Raw genomic sequence first — 23,301 nt, 5'->3', positions numbered from 1 at the left:
CACATTATAATTCACAATCAAACCTAACCCATATTACTCCCTTATTTGCACACAAGCCCCAATTTATCAAATTACCACCAAAAGCATATACTATCACCCAATTATTCCAACAAACATATTATCAAGATCATATAATTGCAGAATGCCAAATGCATCATGCAAACATAAAAAAACATATCGAACTATGCGATTCTAGTGCGTGTCGCCTGATGGTTCGTCATTGCCGCTAGGCGGTTCATCACAAAACCCAGAAAATCATCAGGAAATATAGTTGTGTCGCCTGGCGGGCCTTCTTAGCCACCAGGCGGTTTCTGGATAGAAACCCAGAACTTACGAAAATTCACGCAAATTGAAGGAAGATTCAAACATTCAGGCCATGGAAACATTCAGAATAATATAAACGAAATTAAAACAAGCATGGACAACTCCCATTACCTTGTTTCCTTGCTCCCAAAGAAAATCCTAATGGATTCTTTTTGTTCCTTTAGCAAAAATATTAAAACATGAAAAAGAACCACTCTTGTTAACCAAGGCTCAAACCCACATTCTACCATCTACCAAGTATATACATAACCATCAAGCTATCATATAATTCATGTTAATTCACTCATACATAACATTTTAAATTATACTTTCACATTCACAATATATTTGTAAGACAAAACACAATAAAAATAATAGACTAAGGCGCACACACAAGACTCGAACCCAAGTCCTTTCCACATCACTCCATACACTCAACCACTTGAGCTACCATTATTCTTGTTTATAACTTGTCAAGAATTTCTCTTAGGGTATTCTTAACCCACCATTACTTGTACTTTATTAATTATTATTAGTATTGTTATAAAATAAAGCTAATAATAAAGGAGAGAAGAAAAAAGAATAGAAGGAAGAATAAACAGTGAGAATAGAGAATGAGAGAATATGAAGCAACTCATATGTGTATTATTATTGATAGGAAGAGTCGTATTTATAGATACAATATGTAATCCATAAAGGAAACAAATCAACTTAGTTAATACAAATATTTACATAAAGAGTAATGAATCATATGAGTATCAATCATATGAGTAAATGTATCAAATCAATGGACAATCATTAATTCATAGCACTCCCCCTTGAAGGTCCATTGATAAGAGAATATTCCTCGTTAAAACCTTACTAGGAAAAACCCTTTGGGATAAAAAAACCTTGTGAAGGAAAAAAAGTACAACATTCTGTATTCTTTAATACAATATTGTTCATCACATATTTTATTTCTTCCCCTCATGTAAACTTACATCATTAAGGTGACGGAGTCCGAACTTGTGAATCATTTGCTCAAAAGTTCTTCTTGGCAAAAACTTCATAAATAGACCTGCCATATTTTGACATGAATGAATTTTTTGGATATCTATATCATCCTTTTAATTGAACAATACACTATTATCTTCATATATGGTTGTTAATTCCATCTTTGTCGGGGATAGTCACAAGTTTCTTGCACATGTTGAATTATAGACCTTAACCAAACATATTCACAACTTTCCTCGTAATTATGTATAATTAGACGATGTTGCTACTACGTTTTGTTTCATATACCTTCATGAAATCATTGTGCTACCACATGTGAACAAACATCTTGTTTATGATCAACCATTGTGACATTGTGAGAATATGTAAAATAACATGCATATACATAACCCATTGGTCTGAATTTGAATCATTTGGTTGGAATAAACTCATATTCGTAGTACCCTTAAAGTAATGAAGTATTTGTTTTACTCCAAACCATTTTCTTCTTATAGTTGAAGAATTATATCTTGCTTAACAAATTTATAGCAAATGCAATATCAGGTAGAGTATAATTAGCAAGATACATTACTGTTTCTATGACATTAAGATATGGTGCTTCTGGACCAAGAAGATCGTCATCATTTTCTTGAGGTATAAGAAGAGGATTTATCAACATCTAACAACCTCACAACTATTAGAGTGCACAATGGATGTGACTTGTCCATTTAGAACATTTTACGCACCTTAATTATATAAGCATCTTGATGTATAAAAAAATATCTTTGTTTAAATACTCAATTTGTAATCTCAAACAAATTTTTTTTTCTTTTCAAGATCTTTCATCTCAAATTATTTCTTTAAGCAATCAATTGCCTTTGTGAGCTCATTAGGAGTTCCAACGATGTTTATGTCATTTACATAAACAATAATTATGGCAAATTCATTTTTGGATCTTTTCATATAGATACAAGAACACATAGGATCATTTCTATATCCTTCTTTTAATAAGTACTCAATAAGACAGTTATGTCACACACATCTAATTACTTTAATCAATAAAAGGGCTTGTTGGGCAAATAAAATGCTTTAGGGATTTTTCATATAAAAATGATTCTTAAGAGAATCGTACAAATAAGCTGTAACATTATTCATTAGATGTAAATGCAAACCTTGTTGTGAAACTAGGATAATCAAATATTGAAATGTTGTTGCATCCAATACCAGAGAATGTCTTTTCACAAATCAATATCAGGTTTGTGAAAAAGCTTGAGCAGCCAATTGTGCTTTATATCTAATAATTTCATCATTCTTAATTTGATTTTTGTGCAAAAATCCATATGTACCCAATGGGTTTCACACCTTCAGGTGTGCGAACTATACGTCCAAAAACCTTTCGTTTAGCAAGCAAATGTAATTATGCTTCTTTGCATATTTTCATTTTGGCCAATCTTTTCTTTGTTGACAATCTTCAATGATTATTAGTTAATGATCCTCATTGTAATTCATAACATTCATCGTTATATTATATGTAAAAGTTTCGTCAATGTTGACTTCATTTTGGTTCCATGTTATATGATTCATGACATAATTTATTGAGATCTCATCATTTTGAACAGATTTAGGTAATTGAGGTTCTTTTGGAACCAAATCATTAATTATGTCAAATGAATCTTTTGGGAGTTCCACCTTTTTGTTTAGGTTATCTTGCATTTTAGCTCCTTTCTCATTCAAGAGTTTTTATCTTTGGACCCAATGAACCTACCATACTTCAAGCGTGTCATTGGAGCTAATAGGCCTACCACGCTTCAGGCGTGTTATGAATTAATATCAATTATCTTCGGAGCATTAGCAGTTAATATTAGTCACCCTTTTTCTGTTAGTAAAACATAAGGTAACTGATTGACTAATTTTGAAAATGAATTATCCTTTGAACTTCTAGTTTACATTCTGTTGTACGAGGATCAAGTCGAGATAATGATAATTCATTCAAACCAATATCTTTTTCCAATTGTTTTCTTTCTCCCCCTAATATTGGAAAAACTTATTCATCAAAGGACAGTCGAAAAGTTGAACAATAAATAAGTTTCCTAATGGTAGTTCAAGATATTTCATTATTGAGGGAGAATCATATCCAACATATATTCTCAATCATCTATAAAGACCCATCATAGTCCTTTTTGATGGGGAAATTGAAACATATACACCACACTCAAAAATTCTTACATGAGAATTGATGAGTACGTATTTTTACCCTTATTTAATATTTAATTCTGGGTATTTAATTGAATTTGTTTGCTTAAAGAGTGATTTAATTAACAATTCTGATAATTAGGCTATTTGAACTTGTGTGATAAAAATGTCTTAAAAAGTTATTTTTAGCTGCATAAATTATTTTTTGATATTTTAACGTTTGTGGATGCAGCTGAAGTTAAGAATAAGCTCATTTAAGGTGGAAAAATAAATTGATTGAAGTTACAAACAACCTTTAAATAAGACTGAAATTAACAAATTCTGGAAAAATCACTTCTACACCCCCAATTTTTATTTTACACACTACTATTTTCAAATGGGCTACAAAAAATCTACTTCTACACCCCTGACTTTGTCTATTTACACCCCTCTTTCCACTCATAAACTAAGAGGACTCAGATTATGCCATGTGGCAATCCTCCACTTATTAAACTGACCAATCAGAGAATGACACGTGTCATGATCCAGCAACTCAAAATTCAGCCAATCAAATGGTGCCACATCATCAAGTAGAAACCCTAGCCTCGCATTCCATCATGACAGCCACCATGGATCTCGACGGCAGCCACCATTGAAGCCTTCATCAAGCCTGTCGCTGGACCACCATAGGCAGCCATTGCACCTCACCGTCGTTGGAGAAGACGATCACTGTCCACGTCGCACCATCCTCCACGATGCAACAACTGAACCTCCATTTAGATGCAGACCACGAGCAAAGTCATCTACTGCAACACCACTATCTTCGCACCGCGATAGCCACCGTGCTTGACGCCAATAGTAACTACGCCACCATCGACCTGCATCCTCCACGTTGTCAGCCTCTTTGCCTGGTTTAATCACAAACCTCCACTGCGCAGAAGCACCATCAACGAATCACAACAGATCCGCGCACAACAGGCAGTTTCATCTCTGCTAGCAAAAACGCTGGAACAGACCTGCACCAGTCTCCATCGTGAACCAACGCTGCCATTAACGTAAATATCTTTGCCCTTCAATCAACATAGAACCCACACTTGCACCTCGAAACAGCAGCCAACCTCGCATCATCTTCATCCACGTGTGCAAAGCCATTATGAGCTTACCTGCACTATTGGCCACCATGAGCAAACCACGTTCATGAGACGCATACCTGCAGTGGTTTTCAACGCACCTTCAATGGCAATAACCACCGTGAAGCCTCTAAGCCTCCACCTTGAAACGCAGCAAAACCCTAACAGATGAAAGAGAAATCTGATTTGGGAGAGAGAGAGCACACTGACACATGATAGCTTCTCAATGTACAGTCAAAGAGTCAAAACTGGTCAAACAGTCAACATGCAAAAACCAACTGCATAATAGAGTATTTGTGATAACTTATTGGCTTGATGCGAATCAATAATGCAACATGCGAAATTGCATATTTCCAAGTAGCCATTGGAAGATTAGCTCTCACAAGTAATGGTCTTGCAATCAATTTTAGACATTTTACTAATGATTTCGCAAGTTTATTTTGATTATCAACATGTGCTACTGAATGCTTAACATCAATTCCAATTGATATACGATACTCATGAAAAGCATGAAATGTAATTTCATCAGTATTATCAAAATAGATTTTCTAAATCGGATAATTTGGGAAGTGAGCTCTTAACTGTACAAATAACTTTGCAATTACTTGATTGCGAATTGATAATAAACAAATATGTGACCATCTAGTTTATGCATCAATTAAGACCATGAAATATATAAATGTTCCACATGGTGGGTGTATTGGACCACAAATATCACCCTGTATTCATTTTGAAAATGAGATTGACTCATTTTTAATTTTTTTGGTGATGGTCTAATTATCAACTTTTGTGAATGTATAGTACATGAGAACTTATTGGTCTGAAGAAGTTTCTTGACTCCTAAGTAGGTGTCGACATGAGTTTTTGAACCCTTTTTTTGCATCATAATAGATCTAGGATGACCTAACTAATCATACCAAACAAAGAATTCATTTTGATTCGTAAACTTCTGGTTTATCATGACATGCCTTTTAATTGTATTAATATATGCATAGTACAAATCATCCAACTGATCATGTCAAACAAGACATTCATTTTGATTCGTAAACTTCTGGTTTACCATGACGTGCATTTCAATTGTACTAATATACGTATAGTATAAACCATAAGAGAATGTTGATAATTTCTCAAATATACATTTTTTTTAACTCAATCGTATAGATATAAAGATATTTCACATCTTTTTCATTGTTTGTCTCAATATAATATCCATTCAGACAAATATCCTTGAAACTTAATAAGTTTCTATTCAACTTCTTAGTAGAAGTATAATAGCTCTTCTAGAGCCTTCAAATATATTTGTAGTACTATAAATAATACTAACATTGATGTCTCGCATTATCAAACAAGAGAAAATTTTATTACTCTTGAGAATTGTATAAGTTGTTGCACTATCAATAAGACACATATCTTTTGGTACTAGTGCAAACATTCGTTTTTCATATAAACGTAAATATCAATGAGATTTTTTTTAACACTCTCATAATCAATGAGGTGATAAATGCTTCCATTTTTTTTAGCAAAGAAAATAATAATATCAATATGAGTAGCATCCGTATGACCATAATCAGAATCATCATCTTCTTCATAAGCAAAGTGTGTTTCTATGTTCTTCTCATTATTTGTAAGATGTTTTGGTGTACAATAAGTACAACTCAAATGGCCTTTACCACCGTAATGATAATATATTCTTTCATCTTTTTGTTAATATTTTCACATTTTCCTTTTCCCCTTTTCACAATATTGTGCCACTTTTGGTGACAAAATGTGTCTTTGAAATTTTCTTTATAAACATGTCCATAATCAATATCACGATCACAATCATGAAAATATAAATAAAATGTTGCTGCATTCACTTCTGGGAATGGAGCAGAACCAATTTGGACATGTTTCATGATTTTCTATCAAAAGCTCATTGTTTTGTTCAACCATACAAAGGCATGAAATAAATTCATAATATTTATTGTTGCATTCACTTCTAGGAATGGAGCAGATTAGGTGGATCTCATGATTTTTCATCAAAAGCTTTATTGTTTTGTCCAACCAGCCATACACAGTCATGAAATAAATTCATAATATTTATGAAGTCTCTTTTCACAATATTTTTGTCACATGAACAAATTAGTTACTTAGATGTTTTATTTCTTTATTTAATGGTATCCCAATATCCATTACATCTAAATGTATTTCAACATTTAAAATCCAATATAAGGAATTCTTCTTTGTAATATCAAGGGTCACAAATCCAAAATTTTGCAACGTTTTGCGGGTTTAGAACTAGCACATAAAATAATAATATTAATAATAATAATCATCATTAAAATAATAATAATAATCACCGTCATAATAAAAATAAAAATAATAAGACGTAAATGAAAATTGATAAAGTCAAACAATTCTTATCACAAGAGGAAGAATATAAGGTAAAATTATAAATTGAGAAAAGATTAGAAAGAGCCTAGATTGAGACACGCAAAGCACAATCGTTAGAGAGAAAAAGCTTCCACTAATCTTCAATTGGTTGAAGCATCGTATTGATAACATATTATAAAATAAAGCTATGAATAGAGAATGAAAGAATAAGGAGCAATTCATCTGTGTATTATTATTGATAGGAATAGTCCTATTTATAGATACAATATGTAATCCATAAAAGAAACAAATTAAATTAATTAATACAAATATTTACATAAAGAGTAATGAATCATATGAGTATCAATCATATGAGTAAATGTATCAAATCAATGGACAATCATTAATTCATAACAAGTATGAATTTCCCGGGTCTTACAATATACACATAAATATATGTATAAATAAAATAATCAATAAAATTACAATTGACTATAGATTTTGAAAAAACTTCCTTAAAAACAAATTGACGGTTGTTTTAAAGGTTTTTCCTCTTTATCATGGATTGAAATTTTTAGACCTCAGTAACTTTGCACTCTAGAAGATGTCATAGTACATGTTTAGGCAAGTATAATCCTATTGTTTTAAGTGATTGTCTTTGTAATTTATTAATAGTCATAACATGTGAAACAATTATAAAAAATTATCTTCTGATAAGCTTGAAAGGTTAAGGTGAATGGGAGAGACAATGAAGTTCACGGAATGTAAATTAAATTTCCAATATTCTTTTCAAAATTGGTTTTTATTTCAATAACATGATTTTCATGTCTTGTGACTATTAGTTTATTTCCGTTATAAAGCCATTCAAACACGCAGAAAATGTAAAACTTGAATGTAAGACATGTAAAATTTGCCATTTGATGCCTTTTTCTTTTTGTCATTTGCAATAAGAAAACGATATTTTTTTCATTGCAATATTTGGCTTTCTTCTTTCGGACATTTGAACTCTTGATTATGTATATATTATAGTTTCTTTATATAATAAATATTGTATGTGGTATGTAAAAAAATCATTATGTTTTGGTGAAATGAAAATTTAATTATTAATATTGTTGTCATCAATTTCAAAAGTAATTTTAAATAAAATAGATAATTGAATTATTTAATATAAAATTATCAAAAAATAATTAATAATTGAAATTTTGAAAATTTGAAAATTTGAAAATTTGAAAATTTAGAAAAATATTTTAAATAATTTTTGGCGGCTCTAAACCTATAATAAGTGTTAAGATAATAAAATATAATATATTTTGATGTAATTTTTTATTGTTATAGTATGATAAAAGACTATAAAATAAGCATAAATTTTGTGATGATTTTTAATTGTTATAATTTTTTTTCTAGCAAATATATTGTCAATTGAAATACTTTTGTCACAAATTATTTTTTGATAGTTGCAATTTTAGCGGTTAATTTAATTACTAAATATTTTAGATGCGACTAATTTTAACCGCTAAAATTTACCATTTTAATAGTCATTAATATCATGTGATTTTTTAGTGATTAAAATCGATAGAATATTTTGTTTAACAAAATGCTACATGAATTGTAAGTGACTTCATGAAATTAAGATTTGCAATTAACTTTAATATAAAAATGAATTATCAAAAAATTTAATAATTGAAAGAGATTATTTAAAAATGATAAAATAAATTAAAGTTTTGCTTTTATGAATTCTTCAACAAATAATATAACTTTCGCTTTAATGAAATTCAAACAAACAAGGCTTAATTTCTAATAAATTTGGAAACTTTGATGATTTATTAATTATACAATAAAATTAAATTTTCCGTTGAATTCCAGCTATTAATTTTTTTGATAACTATTTAGTGATATAATTGTTATGTGGCTAATGTTAAGATGTTGGTGTCACATGTAATTTTATTTTCTTTATTATTTTAAAGTTTTATAAATTATAATTTGTTTTTTTTCTTAATTTAGTGATGTAATTCTCATCTGATTGACGTGGAGTTGTCACAAGGGACATACTTTAATATAGTGTGAGGGTCCATGGTTCCTTAAATTTTTTTAAATAAATAAATAAATAAAAATAAATTTTTATAATTTTAATATATTTAATACAGTTAAATATATTTTCAATCTCTACCATTGTATTTTATTTATGTTTTAAACTTTGATACATTTTGATTTTTACTTTTTAAAATTAATGAACATAATTCTTTTAATATAATAATATTAAATTTATTTAACGTATTAAATGATATTCTTGATAGACATTTGAACTGACAAAAAAAAAGTTAAATGGTAGTTTAAACACTAATCTAAAACGTCATTTTGATACATAAATAAAATTCAACACAGTTGGATAAAAAAATTATATCTATTATTTTTTTAAGTTTGATACATACCTAATGACTTAGATCTAATATCATGTAAAAGTTTAGAAATAAAGCATATACAAACTATTAACCCCACTTTTAACAAAAACTTTAAAATTATAAATTGACGGATTTTTTTTTTATATAGTATTTCATTTTTTTCATTTCTACCAAATATAAAACTTAACTCACCTTAATTTCCGACCATCGATGATGTCACCATCAAACTTCATAACAGCAAAGGAAGAAAAAGTTCCGGATGAGAACTTCATGCACGTAACAACATATATAACAGGAACGAAGATGAGATAGAAAACAAACTTCTCTGAACTTATGTTTCACTAACTCACAACATACAGAAAAGTTCCCTATATACAGGAACCTGAAACAGAAACTGATATAACAGAAAATAAAAAACTAATAATCAAGGTAGAAAGGAAGAAATCCGCATCATCTTCTGTTAGTTTTAGATATCAAATAACATGACCCAAAACTCAATAAGCAATTATACCAAACATGTCATTTCCAACATTTTGAAGATTCATGAAATCATTGTATGACTAACAGCTTCTCAGTAAACAATAAGCTTAGATTTAAAGGCTAAGCTATGAACAAAATATTTAGAAAAAGGCAAATGAAAATCACAACCAAAGGAGTTCAACAACCAATACAAAATATAAAAATAGAAAAGAAAGAAAGTTTTAAAGAAAATAAACGTGTAGAAACTTTCCTCAATTATCTTTCCCCAAATTCAATTGGCTTTTCATCTTCAAAACTAGCTCTTTTCTCTGTTTCTTGAGGTCCTTTCAGCATGCTACCATCGTAACCCTTTCATTATTTAACAACACTTCCATTTTTTCCACATTCACTACTTCACACCTAAAATTCAGATTTCCTCTGCCAAAAATTAAACAAATCATTAATTTGGCAAAAATAGAAGCAATATAGAAGATAATGAAAAAAACAAAAAAAAATCCAAATACCCTCAAATATCAAAAGGCAAAGGAATGGAAACACTACAACATTTTGTAGTTTAGACCACACTAAATTAGATAACGACTAAATAAATGTGGCCTAAACATATAATAAACAACATTTTTATAAATGTTGTATAATTATCATGAAAGCCCATGATTATACAACTGCTGCTTTAAACTATGTGGACAAAACCAGTAAAAATGTGGTCTAAAAATATAAGTGAGGTCTAAAATCAACCTGAAAAACTGTTGTCTATTGTAAGGATTTTAAGCAACGGTTTCAAAAACATTGTCGTACTAAAAACCGTTGTCTATTACCTATAACCACACTCGCCTATACCACACCTAAAAAAATGTGGTCTAATCTTTAGACCATGATTTTTATAATTTAGATCATAATTTTATGTTGTTGTCTAAAGTGATTTTTGTTGTAGTGAAAACTCAAATAATTGAAGTGAAGTGAATACTAATTAAATTATTTCGATTTATTATATACTTTTAAAAAAAGAGTCATTTGTCAAAAAATAATTATCTTATATGATTAGTAAAACAAACAAAAAATTATTTGTAAAAGACAAATAGAGATTAGAAAACATCAAGATTTAGATAGGAGATTTTTTCTTGATTTACAACTCATTTTACTATATAAAAAAAAAATATATTTATAGACATAATTATCTTTCATCCATGCCACATATTTCAATGTCTAAACATACAAAAGAAGAAACAACTTATTATGAGAATGAAACAACAGTTTTGAGAGATGATCGAAAGAGGATAAAAATTGACTGAAAATATGTTTTATGCTAAGATCTTCTATTATTTTATTGTATCCATACACATTAATTCTTGTCCTTAAGAAATATTCTTACTTAGAATTCCATCCTCAATCTTTCAATAAGTTTCTTTTTGTCTAAATGAAAAAATGATTTTACTATAATATTTATGCAATCGTTATCCTCTGAAAAAGTATGAACGATTTTATAAAGATAAATAGTAAATAGTGAAATGCAAATTAATGTGATGTTATTTATCTGTAAAAAAAAGGAATATTTGTATTTACAATAATTTATGTTTATACAAAGTTTTGCTTTAAATGTGCTTTTAGATTTGAAATACAGTCTGATTTTTAGTTGGTCTCTAATTAAAAAATTACTTTTGTTTCCTAAATCTTTTTATATATTTTCCTGCTCTGTTAAGTTGTTTCTGAAATACTTACGGATTTCTTCCATCAAAATATTTTAAATTTTCTCTTTACGTTCATCAAAGTGCCTTTTTTTTTTTGTCATGTCTTTTCTATTAAATGGTGATATGCCAAATTAGCAAAGTCACTAACAGTCATCAAGAAATACAAAATAAGAAAAACAATTGATAAGAAAAATAAATAATATTATGAATGAATACACAGAGGGAAAAACATGTTTAAATTTAAAATCTTTTAGTTACTTCTTTTTATTTTTGAGATTCTATTTACGATAATAATTATAATAATAATAATATTATTCATAATTATTTATATATTAAAAAAAGACAAAAAAAAATGAAAATTTACCATGACAGTGTCTTCAATATTGATCTTTATATCATAGGAAATGTAACATATATATGTTGAACAAAGTTGAGAAAGAAAACTAGGGTTTGTTTAAAGGAATTAGTTAAAATAATAAGAAGAAAAGGTTAAATATTTTTTTGTTACTAAACTATTATAAAAAAAAATGTGCTTAGCTCTTAAATTATAAGAAAAGTAGTATAAAATATATTTTAACAAACTACATACGTGTGGATGTTATAATAGAGTCCGAAATCAGATGACAAATAGTTCAGGTCGTTTCTTGATGAGATGCTTTATACTATTTTCATAAAATACATGAATTAATTGCTTTATAATTTCGTTTAGGGACGAAACAATTTTTTTATAATTGTTTGAAATGAAAACTATATTTAACGTTAATAATAATATCATAACAATGAGAGTAATTCAAGTTTGTAACATGAGGATAAAAAAAATTACCTGATATGCTCTGTGTAACCTCTTGAATACTTTCACTACTGCTATAACATAAAGAATGTCTGCTAAACTATTTAAGAACTTGAAATATGCATGACGCCAAGAACGTATTAGTAAGATTGAGCCAAACACTCCCCAGAAACTTATAATAAATCCAATTGCAGCACTTATATAATATTCACGATCCAAAATCAAATTGTCATTCTCTTGAAATTTAACAATTGGTTCTTTCCTTTGCACTCCATCAATGCATAATTTCTTTAATGGTGGTCCACAAAGATCAACATTATCTTCATATTTTGATGCATCGAAACTCTGTAATTGTGTGCTAATTGGAATTTTTCCAGATAAATAATTGTGTGACAAATCTAATGTTGTGAGTCGATCAATTTGAGCAAGACTCGAAGGAATTGAACCAACAAGTTGATTTCTTGACAAATCAAGAAATTCAAGTGACGTTAACTTTCCAATATTTGATGGAATTTTTCCTATCAAATTGTTTCTTGATAAATTCAGTGAAATCAAGCCAAATAAAACCTCCATTTCTTTTGGAATTTCTCCTGAGAGTCGATTGTTTGAGAGATCAATGCTTTTCAAAAGTGATAATCCATTATTTGTGAACATTTGCTCTAAACCTTTCCACATAAAAAATATATTCAAATTGTATGAAATAACTTCAACATAGGTGGTGTTAGCTAAATACCAATGATCTTCATAATCTCTCATAGAAGTCACTTGAGTCATTGAGGAGAAGTTTTTTATGCATTTAGGAATTTGGCCAAATAGGTTGTTTAGCGAGAGATCCAAGAGTTGAATGCTTTTCAGATAACAAATTTCCAATGGTAAACTTCCATTGAAGTAATTGCTTCTTAAACTTAAAAATTGCAACTCCAGGAATTTCCCCCCAATCCATTTTGGGATTGATCCTGATAATCTATTTTCTGCTATATCTATCATCACTAACTTTGTGCAGTTCCTTAAGGAGGAAGGGATTTCACCTGTTAAGTTATTGCTTCTTAATAACAAAACTTGAAGTTCAAGGAGTGATCCCATTGAAGAAGGAATTTCTCCTGAAAATTTGGTCTGACTCATATTTAAATAAGCCAATGACTGGAAATGGGTCCAACAATCTGGAATTTGTCCAGAAAAATTATTGTTTGAAAGATCCAATTGGTATAATGTTTCAGCTACATCGCCAGAACATAAAAACCAAAGAGAATCTGTGAATTTATTGTTGGATAGATCAAGATAAATTGAGTCTCGTAAAAATAGTGGAACAGAACCTTCAAATTGATTTGATGCAAGACTAAGGGACTCGTAATGATTCTGTAGTGAAAAATTTGGAATCATACCTTGTAGATTGTTACATGAAAGATTGATATTTATCCTCTCTTGCAATGAAAATTTAGCCCAAAACCATTTTGGAAGAGTGTCTGATATTCCAGTATTTGAAATGTCAAGGCTTCTAAGTTCATTTTGTTTCTTTAGCCATTTGGGAAACAACGGACCTAGTTTGCAAGATCTGAATGCAATATTTGTCAATTGAAAAGATGGATCAAAATCTTGACTAAACTTTATTGTCAACAAATTATCTGATAAGTCCAGTGTCCTTAACTTTGACTTGTTAGAAAAATGAGAGTCAGTAATCACACCTTTCAAAGAGTTTGACATCAAGTGGAGAACTTCAAGTTCTGTTGGAAATCGAAGATCTTCAGAAATTGTCCCATTTAGCTTGTTACTATCAAGGTATAACTTTTTTAATGATGAGAACATTGAAAGGGTGTTGGGCAAAGTGCCACTGATTTGATTCATGCTCAAATCTAAACGTTGCAATGAGTATCTAGCATATTGGGATAGGTGATGTATCATTGCTGGAAGATTTTCACTCAAGCTATTATTGGATAGGTCCAATAAACGCAAAACAGTAGCATTGTGAATTGATTTTGGCACTCCATCTTTTAATTCATTTCCTGAGAGATCCAACATTTCCAACTTCAAAAATATTGAGAAATCAGGTAGTGTTCCATTGAATTTATTTTGATTGAGATATAGTTCTCGCAACGAGTATCTAGAGCATCCAGACAAATGATTAAATATGACTGGCAAATCTTCACTCAACTTATTGTTAGACAAATCCAACGACTGCAAACTACATGTGCTCCCAAATGATTTTGGAACACCACCTTCTAAAATGTTAGACCCAATTGACAACTGCTCCATTTGAGATGGCAATCTAATGCCTTCACGTATCTTCCCACTCAATTTATTGTTAGAAAGATCCAATATTTTTAAAGATGAGAATCTTGAAAGGTCAGGTATGGAGCCCGTGATTTGATTAGATGTCAAACTCAACTCTTGTAGTGAGTATCTAACACAACCACTGGAGAAATTATGAAGAATTGATGGAAGGTCTTCAGTCACATTGTTTCTAGACATGTGTAAAGAACGAAGGGTGCATATATTCATAAATGATTTCATATCCTGGCCCTTGAATACATTATGGGAGAGGTCAAGGTGCTCAAGCGAATTCATGACCAAGCCAAAATGATTTGAGGTGGAACCCTTCAGGAGGTTACCACGAAGGTCAAGCTCAACAAGGTTGGAAGTGGTGTTTGACAACCACTGGAAAACCATTGATTGTGTGAAGGAGTTGTGAGAAAGATCAAGGACGGAAAGGGAAGTAGAAAAATTGAAGTTGGAAGGGTTGAATGAAAGGAGAAAATGATCGGAAAGACCACAATTAATTAAACTCAGTTCTCTTAGATTTGGTAGCTTGGCAATCATTCGAAGCCAGCTAGGAGAACTGTTAAAATTAAATATGAAATCCAAGGAAAGATGAGTTAAAGAAATAAGATTAGATAGCCACTCATCACCACTGACAATAGTGAGACCACCGTAATAACCTCCAAGATAAAGCTCTTGCAGATTTGAAAGGTTTCCAAGTTGGGGTGGTATGTATCCTTCAAAAGAGTTGAGACTGAGATCAAGATATTGTAACTGGAAGAGATTTCCAAGCTGAGATGGCACACTTCCTTCAAAAACATTGTCTCCAAGATCAAGATACTGCAACTCGGAGAGATTTCCAAGCTGAGATGGTACATCTCCTTCTAAAAGATTGCCTCTGAGATCAAGATACTGCAATTCAGAAAGATTTCCAAGTTGTGGAGGGATTGAACCCTTCAAATAATAATTGAAAGCAAGATTCAAGTACTTCAAACGAGAAAGAGAATCTAACTGGCTTGGAATTTTTCCACCAAATAGAGATGAGGAGAGATCAAGGTATCTCAAGTTTCTAAGAGAACCAAGAAACTCTGGAATGCGACTACCTCGAAAAGCATTGGAACTGAGGTTCAAATACTTCAGTTGTGACAACTTCATCAACGACCTGTGGATCTCTCCGCTGATGTAACGTTGAGAGACTTCATAATTGCCACGAGAAAAATATTCATAATGAACTTCTCCATGAAGGTCGAGGCTGATAATATTGGCGGTGAGGTTGTTGCAGCGGATCCCCTCCCATTGGCAACAGTCGGGAGTGGTCCAAGAAGAGAGCATGCCGTTGTGATCGACAATGGCAGCCTTGAATTGGAGGAGTGCTTCCCTCTCCTTTCTAATGCATCTCATTGGGTTTTGGCCATAAGCAATCTGTAACACCACACACACCACCAACATCGTCCCTTTCAAATTCTTCATTATCATCACAGAGACACACACTGAATAGTAGAATTAGATTTATATGAGTTATGAATTTAGCTGTCCCAACACGCACATTTATAGACACACAAACTCCTAAATTACCTATTCTTCTCACTCTCCTTAATTGCTTTCCCATCCTTCATTCTCACTCGTGGGTCGTGGTATTTTATTAATCACTATATTTTATTCAATTTGCATAGACGAATATAATTTATTTTATCTCATGAATACAATAAACTTTAAATTATGTAGCATCCACTATGAAATTGCTACGAAATGAAATGTTGTTGCTTTTATAGTATGAAGACAAATTTGGTAGTTGTGGAATAAATCAATCACCCGACCCTTTTTTTATTAAGGCAAGAACTTCATTCCAATGTCAAGATGTTATATGATGAAATAAACCATCAAATTCATGATTACAATTATAATGAACTATGAAAAAATTCTTAAATAATAATTAATTTTAATGATAAAAAGTTTATAAAAATAAAAATTATTGATTACTAAAATAATTATAATTGTTTTACTAAATTAGTATTCAAAATTAGTTATCAAGATTAGATACTAAAATAATTAATATTTAAATTAAGTAATAATTTTTAATTTTATAAATTAATATCGAAATTAATCATTAGATTATAGTAATTAATTATTTTTTCTCTAAAATTGATTTTTAATGGAAAATTTTCTTGAAATGAAAAGTGATTTGAAAATGCATTTCACAATTCAATTGTTTTTTAATAGATTTAAAAATCCTTTTTGTAATATCTTTATTTGAGTACCAAGATGGTTAATTTTTTATAACGACATAGAAACAGTCTACATGAATACAATTTAATAATTTACATGAATAATAATTAATACTATTTATTTTTATTTAGAAATAAAATATTGTACGAAAATAATACCATTATAAATTTGTATATTTTCTGTGATTTTTTATATTATTTTATGATATTTGTAACACCCCATTTAATTAATATCCTAATTAAAGGGAGCGTCACACAGAATAACGTAGTAAACATGGTCCTGTAGTATAAACATTACTCCTTACAATTGTCCAAAAGAAACAAGAAGGAAACTCAGGCACACCACGATGACGCTAACATAGTATCATAATGTATCGACAATATTTTAAAAGAAAATTTAAAGACAAGGCAATACATGGTCGTAGCCCTAAAAGAAAAGCCCAAGCAAAAGGAATCCAGCCCAAACAGGCTATGCAGTGGAGTCATCATTTCCCTGTTGGCCACGAGGATTTCTCGCATCTGCTCACACTAATAAATTGATAATCATTGCAAAAAGAGAGAACCACACAAGCAAGACAAACAACAAACAAAAAGGTAAGTCAGAGCGGAAAATGGTTTATCATACAATTACATACAATTTTATAGTTCAAGATGCATAAGCCAACCAATCATGTTATGACTTGCAAACAATACACTAAGACTCGGACACGACTCATCCGGATACATATAATTAGTCGGATTCAGCGGATGCTTGCACTTATGGTGGCTTTTACTACTCTACCGAGCTGCTCTACCGAGCTAATTGTTCTAGTGTCTCATCCCCCACACACAAGGTTAGCCCTTAATGGGTTTCAGGCCTCCTGCTACTCTCACCACTCGGGTCAGTACGCTCTATGTGAGACTAACTGACTCTTTAGAGTGTCAGGATGCAATCCTTACCTTGAATCCTTACTAAATTATATAGATGGGGCACCACCATAAACTCCCACTAACAAGGGTCATGGAATTACATCTCGACCAACTGAGGCACCACCATGAGGTCTCACCTAGAGCCTCATTAAACTATGCCCTAACCAATGAGGCACCACCACGAAACTATCATGGAATTACGCCCTAACCACATACAAATCATGTTTCACCAACCAAGTAGGTACTTATCATGCATACCAATCTCATGCCAAACTTTATAACCAACCTTCATTCATATTCCATACCAAAACCATACCAAACTCATCACATTCAATCCATGAACCAATTCCATACATGCACATCACTCATCCCATGCTTTTAACATATTAATTCACCCAAACATGTGGCAAACATACAAGGACAGAGAAACAACAGAACAAGCACACTCCTCGCCCAGCTCCTCGCTTAGGCAGAAAGATCTCGCTCAGGTGAGAGGGTCTCTCGCTCAGGCGAGCTCCTTTCGCCTAGGCGAGGGCTCGAAGTAATGATCAGTGGCACTGTCACGTACTCTCGCATAGGCGAGACCTCCTCGCTTGAGTGAGATGGACTCTCGCTCAAAATAGTCGCTTGTCGCCTAAGCGACAGCTCACGCGGCACCTGGGTGGGTTTTCTGATACTCTCGCTTAGGCAAGATCCACTCGCTTGAGCGAGATTATCAGATCTCCGCCATTGTTCTCCCTGCAACAGCCATGCATACATATCCAAATAATGTAACCAAGCATTCCACACATTCATAGTAGCATACAATCCATACAAGACAAGAAACCGAGTTGAAAACAAGTAGGTTTTTGGAAGGTACTAAAGACCCTAACTTCCCTTACCTGGAAAATGGTAGCCAAGAAATTCGACACCCAAACTGTGGAGCACATGTAGCTCTAAGAACATATTCAGAGTTGGCAAAATAGCAGAACGAGTTTAAAACAAGTTCACCCAGACAAAACCTAGTGTAACCATAGAGAATAAACTGAATGGAGAAAGAGTATGAGCTGAAAACTGATTTACGTGGAGTAGAAAATTGGTTTGAGCTAACTTGAAGAGAATCAGTGGCTGAACCCTAACAGAGCTTCTATGAGAAACAAGGAGAGTGTGAGAATATTGTTTCTGCAAGAATGACAGAAGTGGGAGGGTTTGGCTGACTTAGGGACCTTGAACACCCTATGGGCCAACCCTTAGGCCCATTAGATTTTGGGACAGCCCTTAACTATTGGGACTTAAATAAGAGGGCCTTACAAAATTCAATTTTAAGTCCTTATAATATTGTCATATCATGTTACTATAGCAAATGAGTTTGTTATGGTAAATTACTTGGGGTATATGTACATTATTAAAAAATAGTGCCAAATATGAAAGGAAACTCGATGAATCTAGTCATTATCGAAAAATTAAACATCGGTCTTTCATGCATATTACACAAAAGATTAAAATTATAACACTCTACAATTAAAATTATTAAATATACTATAAAGCCATCAAAGTATAATCAATCATTGAATAGTTCACAACAAAATATAACAAGCACATATAATAATGAACTATTGATATAATTTTTTAATTAAAAAATATGTAAGAAAACATTATAATAAAATAACAAAAAACAATTCAATTCCATCAAAACACATATATTCAAAAATCAGAAAAATCACACATGACTATTATTATAGTGAAAGATATTCAACAAGTAGAACCTCAATTCACACCTTTTGTAAGATTCATTTTTAAATACATACACTAGAGACTTTTATTTGACTCAATGATTCATTTCAATACATGATCCACAAGTGAACCCTAAATTCATCATAACCTAGGTTCACACATTTAGACATGGTGTGTGACAATTTCCCTCTCAGTTTCTCATCACCACCTGATATATGAGTTTATGTGACCTAGATCATTAATGAAGTTAGAAGATCTATATTACAACATTTCAGTACTTAATAAAAAAAACTCAAACAATGATTTACATATCATCTAAATGTATGACCTCAAATTCATGCAAGCTCCATCCAAATTAATAAGCATTGTAATACAATATAACTTAATTAAGTAAAGCCATAAAGCAATCACATATAGGAATCAATAGTCCATCTGAATTTATCAAAACATTCACATTCAATAAAAAAAGTAAAAAGATTTATTTAGCTTGAGAAAAACATATTTGCTCAAGTGAAAATATGTTCGTTTGAGCGAAAATTAGGTAGAAACTGGATTGAGTTATAATGATATTTTTTTAAGCAAAAATAAGGCTAAAACTAAAGTTATTTTTAACTTTATTTTTGTTCAAACCAAAATAAGACATACTTGAGTGAAAATTCTTTCTTTTAGCAAAAATATTAGATAAATTATTCTCAACAGTATAATTAAACCAATTTTTAAAGATATTTCCGAAAATATTTCTAAAGAATTAAATCAAACTTTATTATTTAATCCAAAAACAAGGTTCACTTGTAAAATTGACAAGGTCAATATCAACCATATTTTAATTAATCGAGTTGCATATGAAGAAATTATGCAAACAAAGTGTCATGTTATACATTAGCAGACACTCATCATGGTAATTACACCCCATCCAAAAGCACCATAAAGTCCATCATATCTTTTAATAAATCATCACAAATATTTTGCCGATAAAAAAACAAATATTTTGAGAATATCAATTATCAATAATTTAGAAATCTTTTGGCCATGTCAAATTAAACATAACTGATCACAGTAAAGTTCAAGTCATTAATAATTCAACATAATATAAATAATTATAAATCAATATAAGATCAAGCTTGTCGAAATTCAAATCAATTTACATTTTAGGGTTATAGGAACCCTTATAACAAGTCTTTTCACCTTTTCACCTTTTTCACTTTCTTTATCTTCGATATCACATGAAATTGAAAGAGTTAGGACATAAACTTTTTTTGTCAAAAGAAAAAAATTAATTAGATTTCAATTAAATTAGTTACCATTACAAAATTTGTACTTCTAAATGGATGTACATTTCCTTTTTTATCAGCAAAAACAAATATATTTATGGGTAATTGGGTTATCCCAACTCGTATATAACAAGATTAACAACATAAAAAAGAAAATACAATATATTAAGACATTCTTTGGTCATCCTCCCTATTACAGGAAAACTCAACATAATATGACAAATGTTCATTTTTTGGCTATGGTACTCTTTCATTACAATATAGCAAGACTCTTAGTTCCTTTGTTCCCATAGTGTCTTTACTGTTAGTTTTGAAATGGTTGAAATGCCAAGAAGGGAGGGGGGAGGGGGGTTGAGTTGGCTAGTTAAAAGTTTAGGCTATCTTTTAAAAGCTAAAAAACCATATTTAATTGAATCAATTCGATCACCAAGTTAGGATGTAACAACTACTGGACAATATACTTTCAATCGGTTTAAAAATAGAGTTAGTCGGTTGATTTTACTAACAGATTTTGTACTGGTATAATCAATCGATTGAAATAGAAAAAAAGTCGACTGAAATACTAGGAAAAATGCATAAATGTAGATTTGAGATTTGAACCAAGAATAAATGCACAAAAACAAACAAGACATGTTCTAACTGATTATGCAAACATGCTCTATGTTGCAGATGCTATCAAAACACTCAAGAATATGAAAACGATGATTTAAATTCAAGTTCTTTAAACTTTAAATGATTATGCAAGAGAGAAGGGTTAGAGAAAAGATTGGAGCACAAAATTTTTATTTTGGTTTACTCAAACCTAACCTATATCCAGTTTGTTAAGGCAACCTAAGCTTGACTTTGCACTATTTCAAAAGATTTACAAAGTTTACACTCTTACACTTTCAAAATAAGCAAAACACACACCAAAGACTCTTGAATCACACAAGAATCACAACAGCACAGCAAAAACCCTCTTGCAGACTTGGAAAACCACCAAGCACACACACAAAGCTTGAGAAAGATCAAACTCAGTGGTAGCACAACCCTACCTACCACAAACACCTTCTCCAAGATTCAAACACAAGCCAAAAGCTCCAAGAATTGATCCAAGATCAATCTTCAACAGCTGCAATCTGAATGATCACGAAAGAGAGAGATTTCAAAGGTTTCTAGAACAATTTCGCGCGAAAAAATGATCAAGTTGTCTCTATTTCGAAAATCACAACACTTATAGTCAAACTATTACGAGATTCAACAGGTTGATTTCCAAATCAATTAGTTGATTTCACTTGACTTAAGTGAAAGTGAAATCAGTCGATTAAAAAATAAATCAACTAATTAAATAAGTCACAGTTTAAGACTATTGTAGCTAACCTTTTAACCTGTTGAAAAACCATTCAACAGATTAAAAGACACATTTTAACCTGTTGAAAAACATTTCAACAGATTAAAAAACACAACAAACACCAATTACATCAAATTAATGCTACAAGGTCTATAATGTGAATTACAAACATCAAATACTCTCTCCTAATGATTAATCCATGTGGAGAGCACGTGTTCAAGACTTAATCAACATGGATACCATCAAATCTCCTTAACTTCATCAATGTAGGCATTATTCCAAGGTAATGGCTCCAAGTAGTTCAACAAAGCTTCATCAAATCTTCATGAGACAGACCACCCTGGCTTCACATGTCAACATTCTCCCCATGAATTGATGAAGCCAACCTCTATCTTCCATTGCAAATTGTTTCCATTGGTTGGATACCATTGAGTTGATGAAGTGACATTCAAGTTTGAACTTGTGAACCTGAAAAATAGTTTCCAAGAGCAGTATATACAAGCTAATAAACACACACAGATGCAAATGCTCCCCCTATCAATAATATGTGTTCAATTTCATATTTGATTATTGATTCCACTTTTAATGCTTCTACTTTAGTCCAATTTGATCAATTCTCAATTTTTCTCCCCCTTTGGATTCATTAAATAGAACAAATGCATTAAGAGAACAAACAGTGCATAACATTTCATTGATACTAGAACATGATACAATCACCAGAAACTGAAAATAGAGAAAATAAGCATAAATCTGCTATAATCAACCGACTTAAAATAAAAACAACCAACTGAAACTGACAGAAATCAAACTGAAAAATCACAAACACATGGATGCAATGCATGATCCTAAAAGCCAACACACTTAGTCATCTTGAGGATCATTTCTGGTCTTGAATGAAGTCAACAGATCATGGATATCATGGATTTGGCCATTCAATGCATTGAATCTCTCATTGCAATAGTTGTGATGTGCATGTTGGGACACATTGAGTTCATGTAGTTGATTCAACATCATCCTCTCAAATTATGAGTACACAAGGCTTCTGTCCTTTGGAGGGTTTTAGGGAATTAGGTCCATGGGTCCAACAGTAGGTTCTTCCTCTTGATTTGCACCACTTGGGCCAGCTTCATGGTCATGTGCACCACTAACTACAGCACCAGCAACTATTCAACCATTTCCCACCTTAGAAAGCCTATTTTGTGTAGATTTTGGTTGGAGGTATGGTTCAGCAATCCAGTTGACTCTTCCAGCTCATCTTCTACATCAATTTCAAAGTACTCTATGAACTTGGACACCAAAACAACATAAGGCAGCCTG

At 31.3% G+C, this 23,301-nt stretch overlaps 1 protein-coding gene and 1 pseudogene across 1 annotated transcript; both read right to left on the bottom strand.

Moving 5' to 3' along the window:
• Positions 1–4,173: 4,173 nt before the first annotated feature.
• On the bottom strand, positions 4,174–13,663 carry LOC114180195 (receptor-like protein EIX2). Its single transcript, XM_085665860.1, has 6 exons — positions 12,317–13,663; positions 9,705–9,710; positions 9,521–9,594; positions 4,611–4,719; positions 4,464–4,517; positions 4,174–4,377 (listed from the first exon to the last, which is right to left on the bottom strand). The coding sequence occupies exons 1-6, from the start codon at positions 13,661–13,663 to the stop codon at positions 4,174–4,176; spliced, it is 1,794 nt and encodes a 597-aa protein (XP_085521986.1).
• Positions 13,664–13,718: 55 nt separating this feature from the next.
• Positions 13,719–16,036, bottom strand: LOC146888702 (uncharacterized; annotated as a pseudogene).
• Between the last annotated feature and the right edge of the window lie 7,265 nt (positions 16,037–23,301).

The sequence above is a fragment of the Vigna unguiculata genome, chromosome 1 (assembly GCF_037176805.1).
Source record: "Vigna unguiculata cultivar grain cowpea cultivar isolate G323 ecotype 2 chromosome 1, ASM3717680v1, whole genome shotgun sequence".
Classification (NCBI taxonomy): domain Eukaryota; kingdom Viridiplantae; phylum Streptophyta; class Magnoliopsida; order Fabales; family Fabaceae; genus Vigna; species Vigna unguiculata.
Note: the sequence above shows the minus strand (reverse complement) of the source record. Positions and strands in the feature narration are given on the sequence as shown.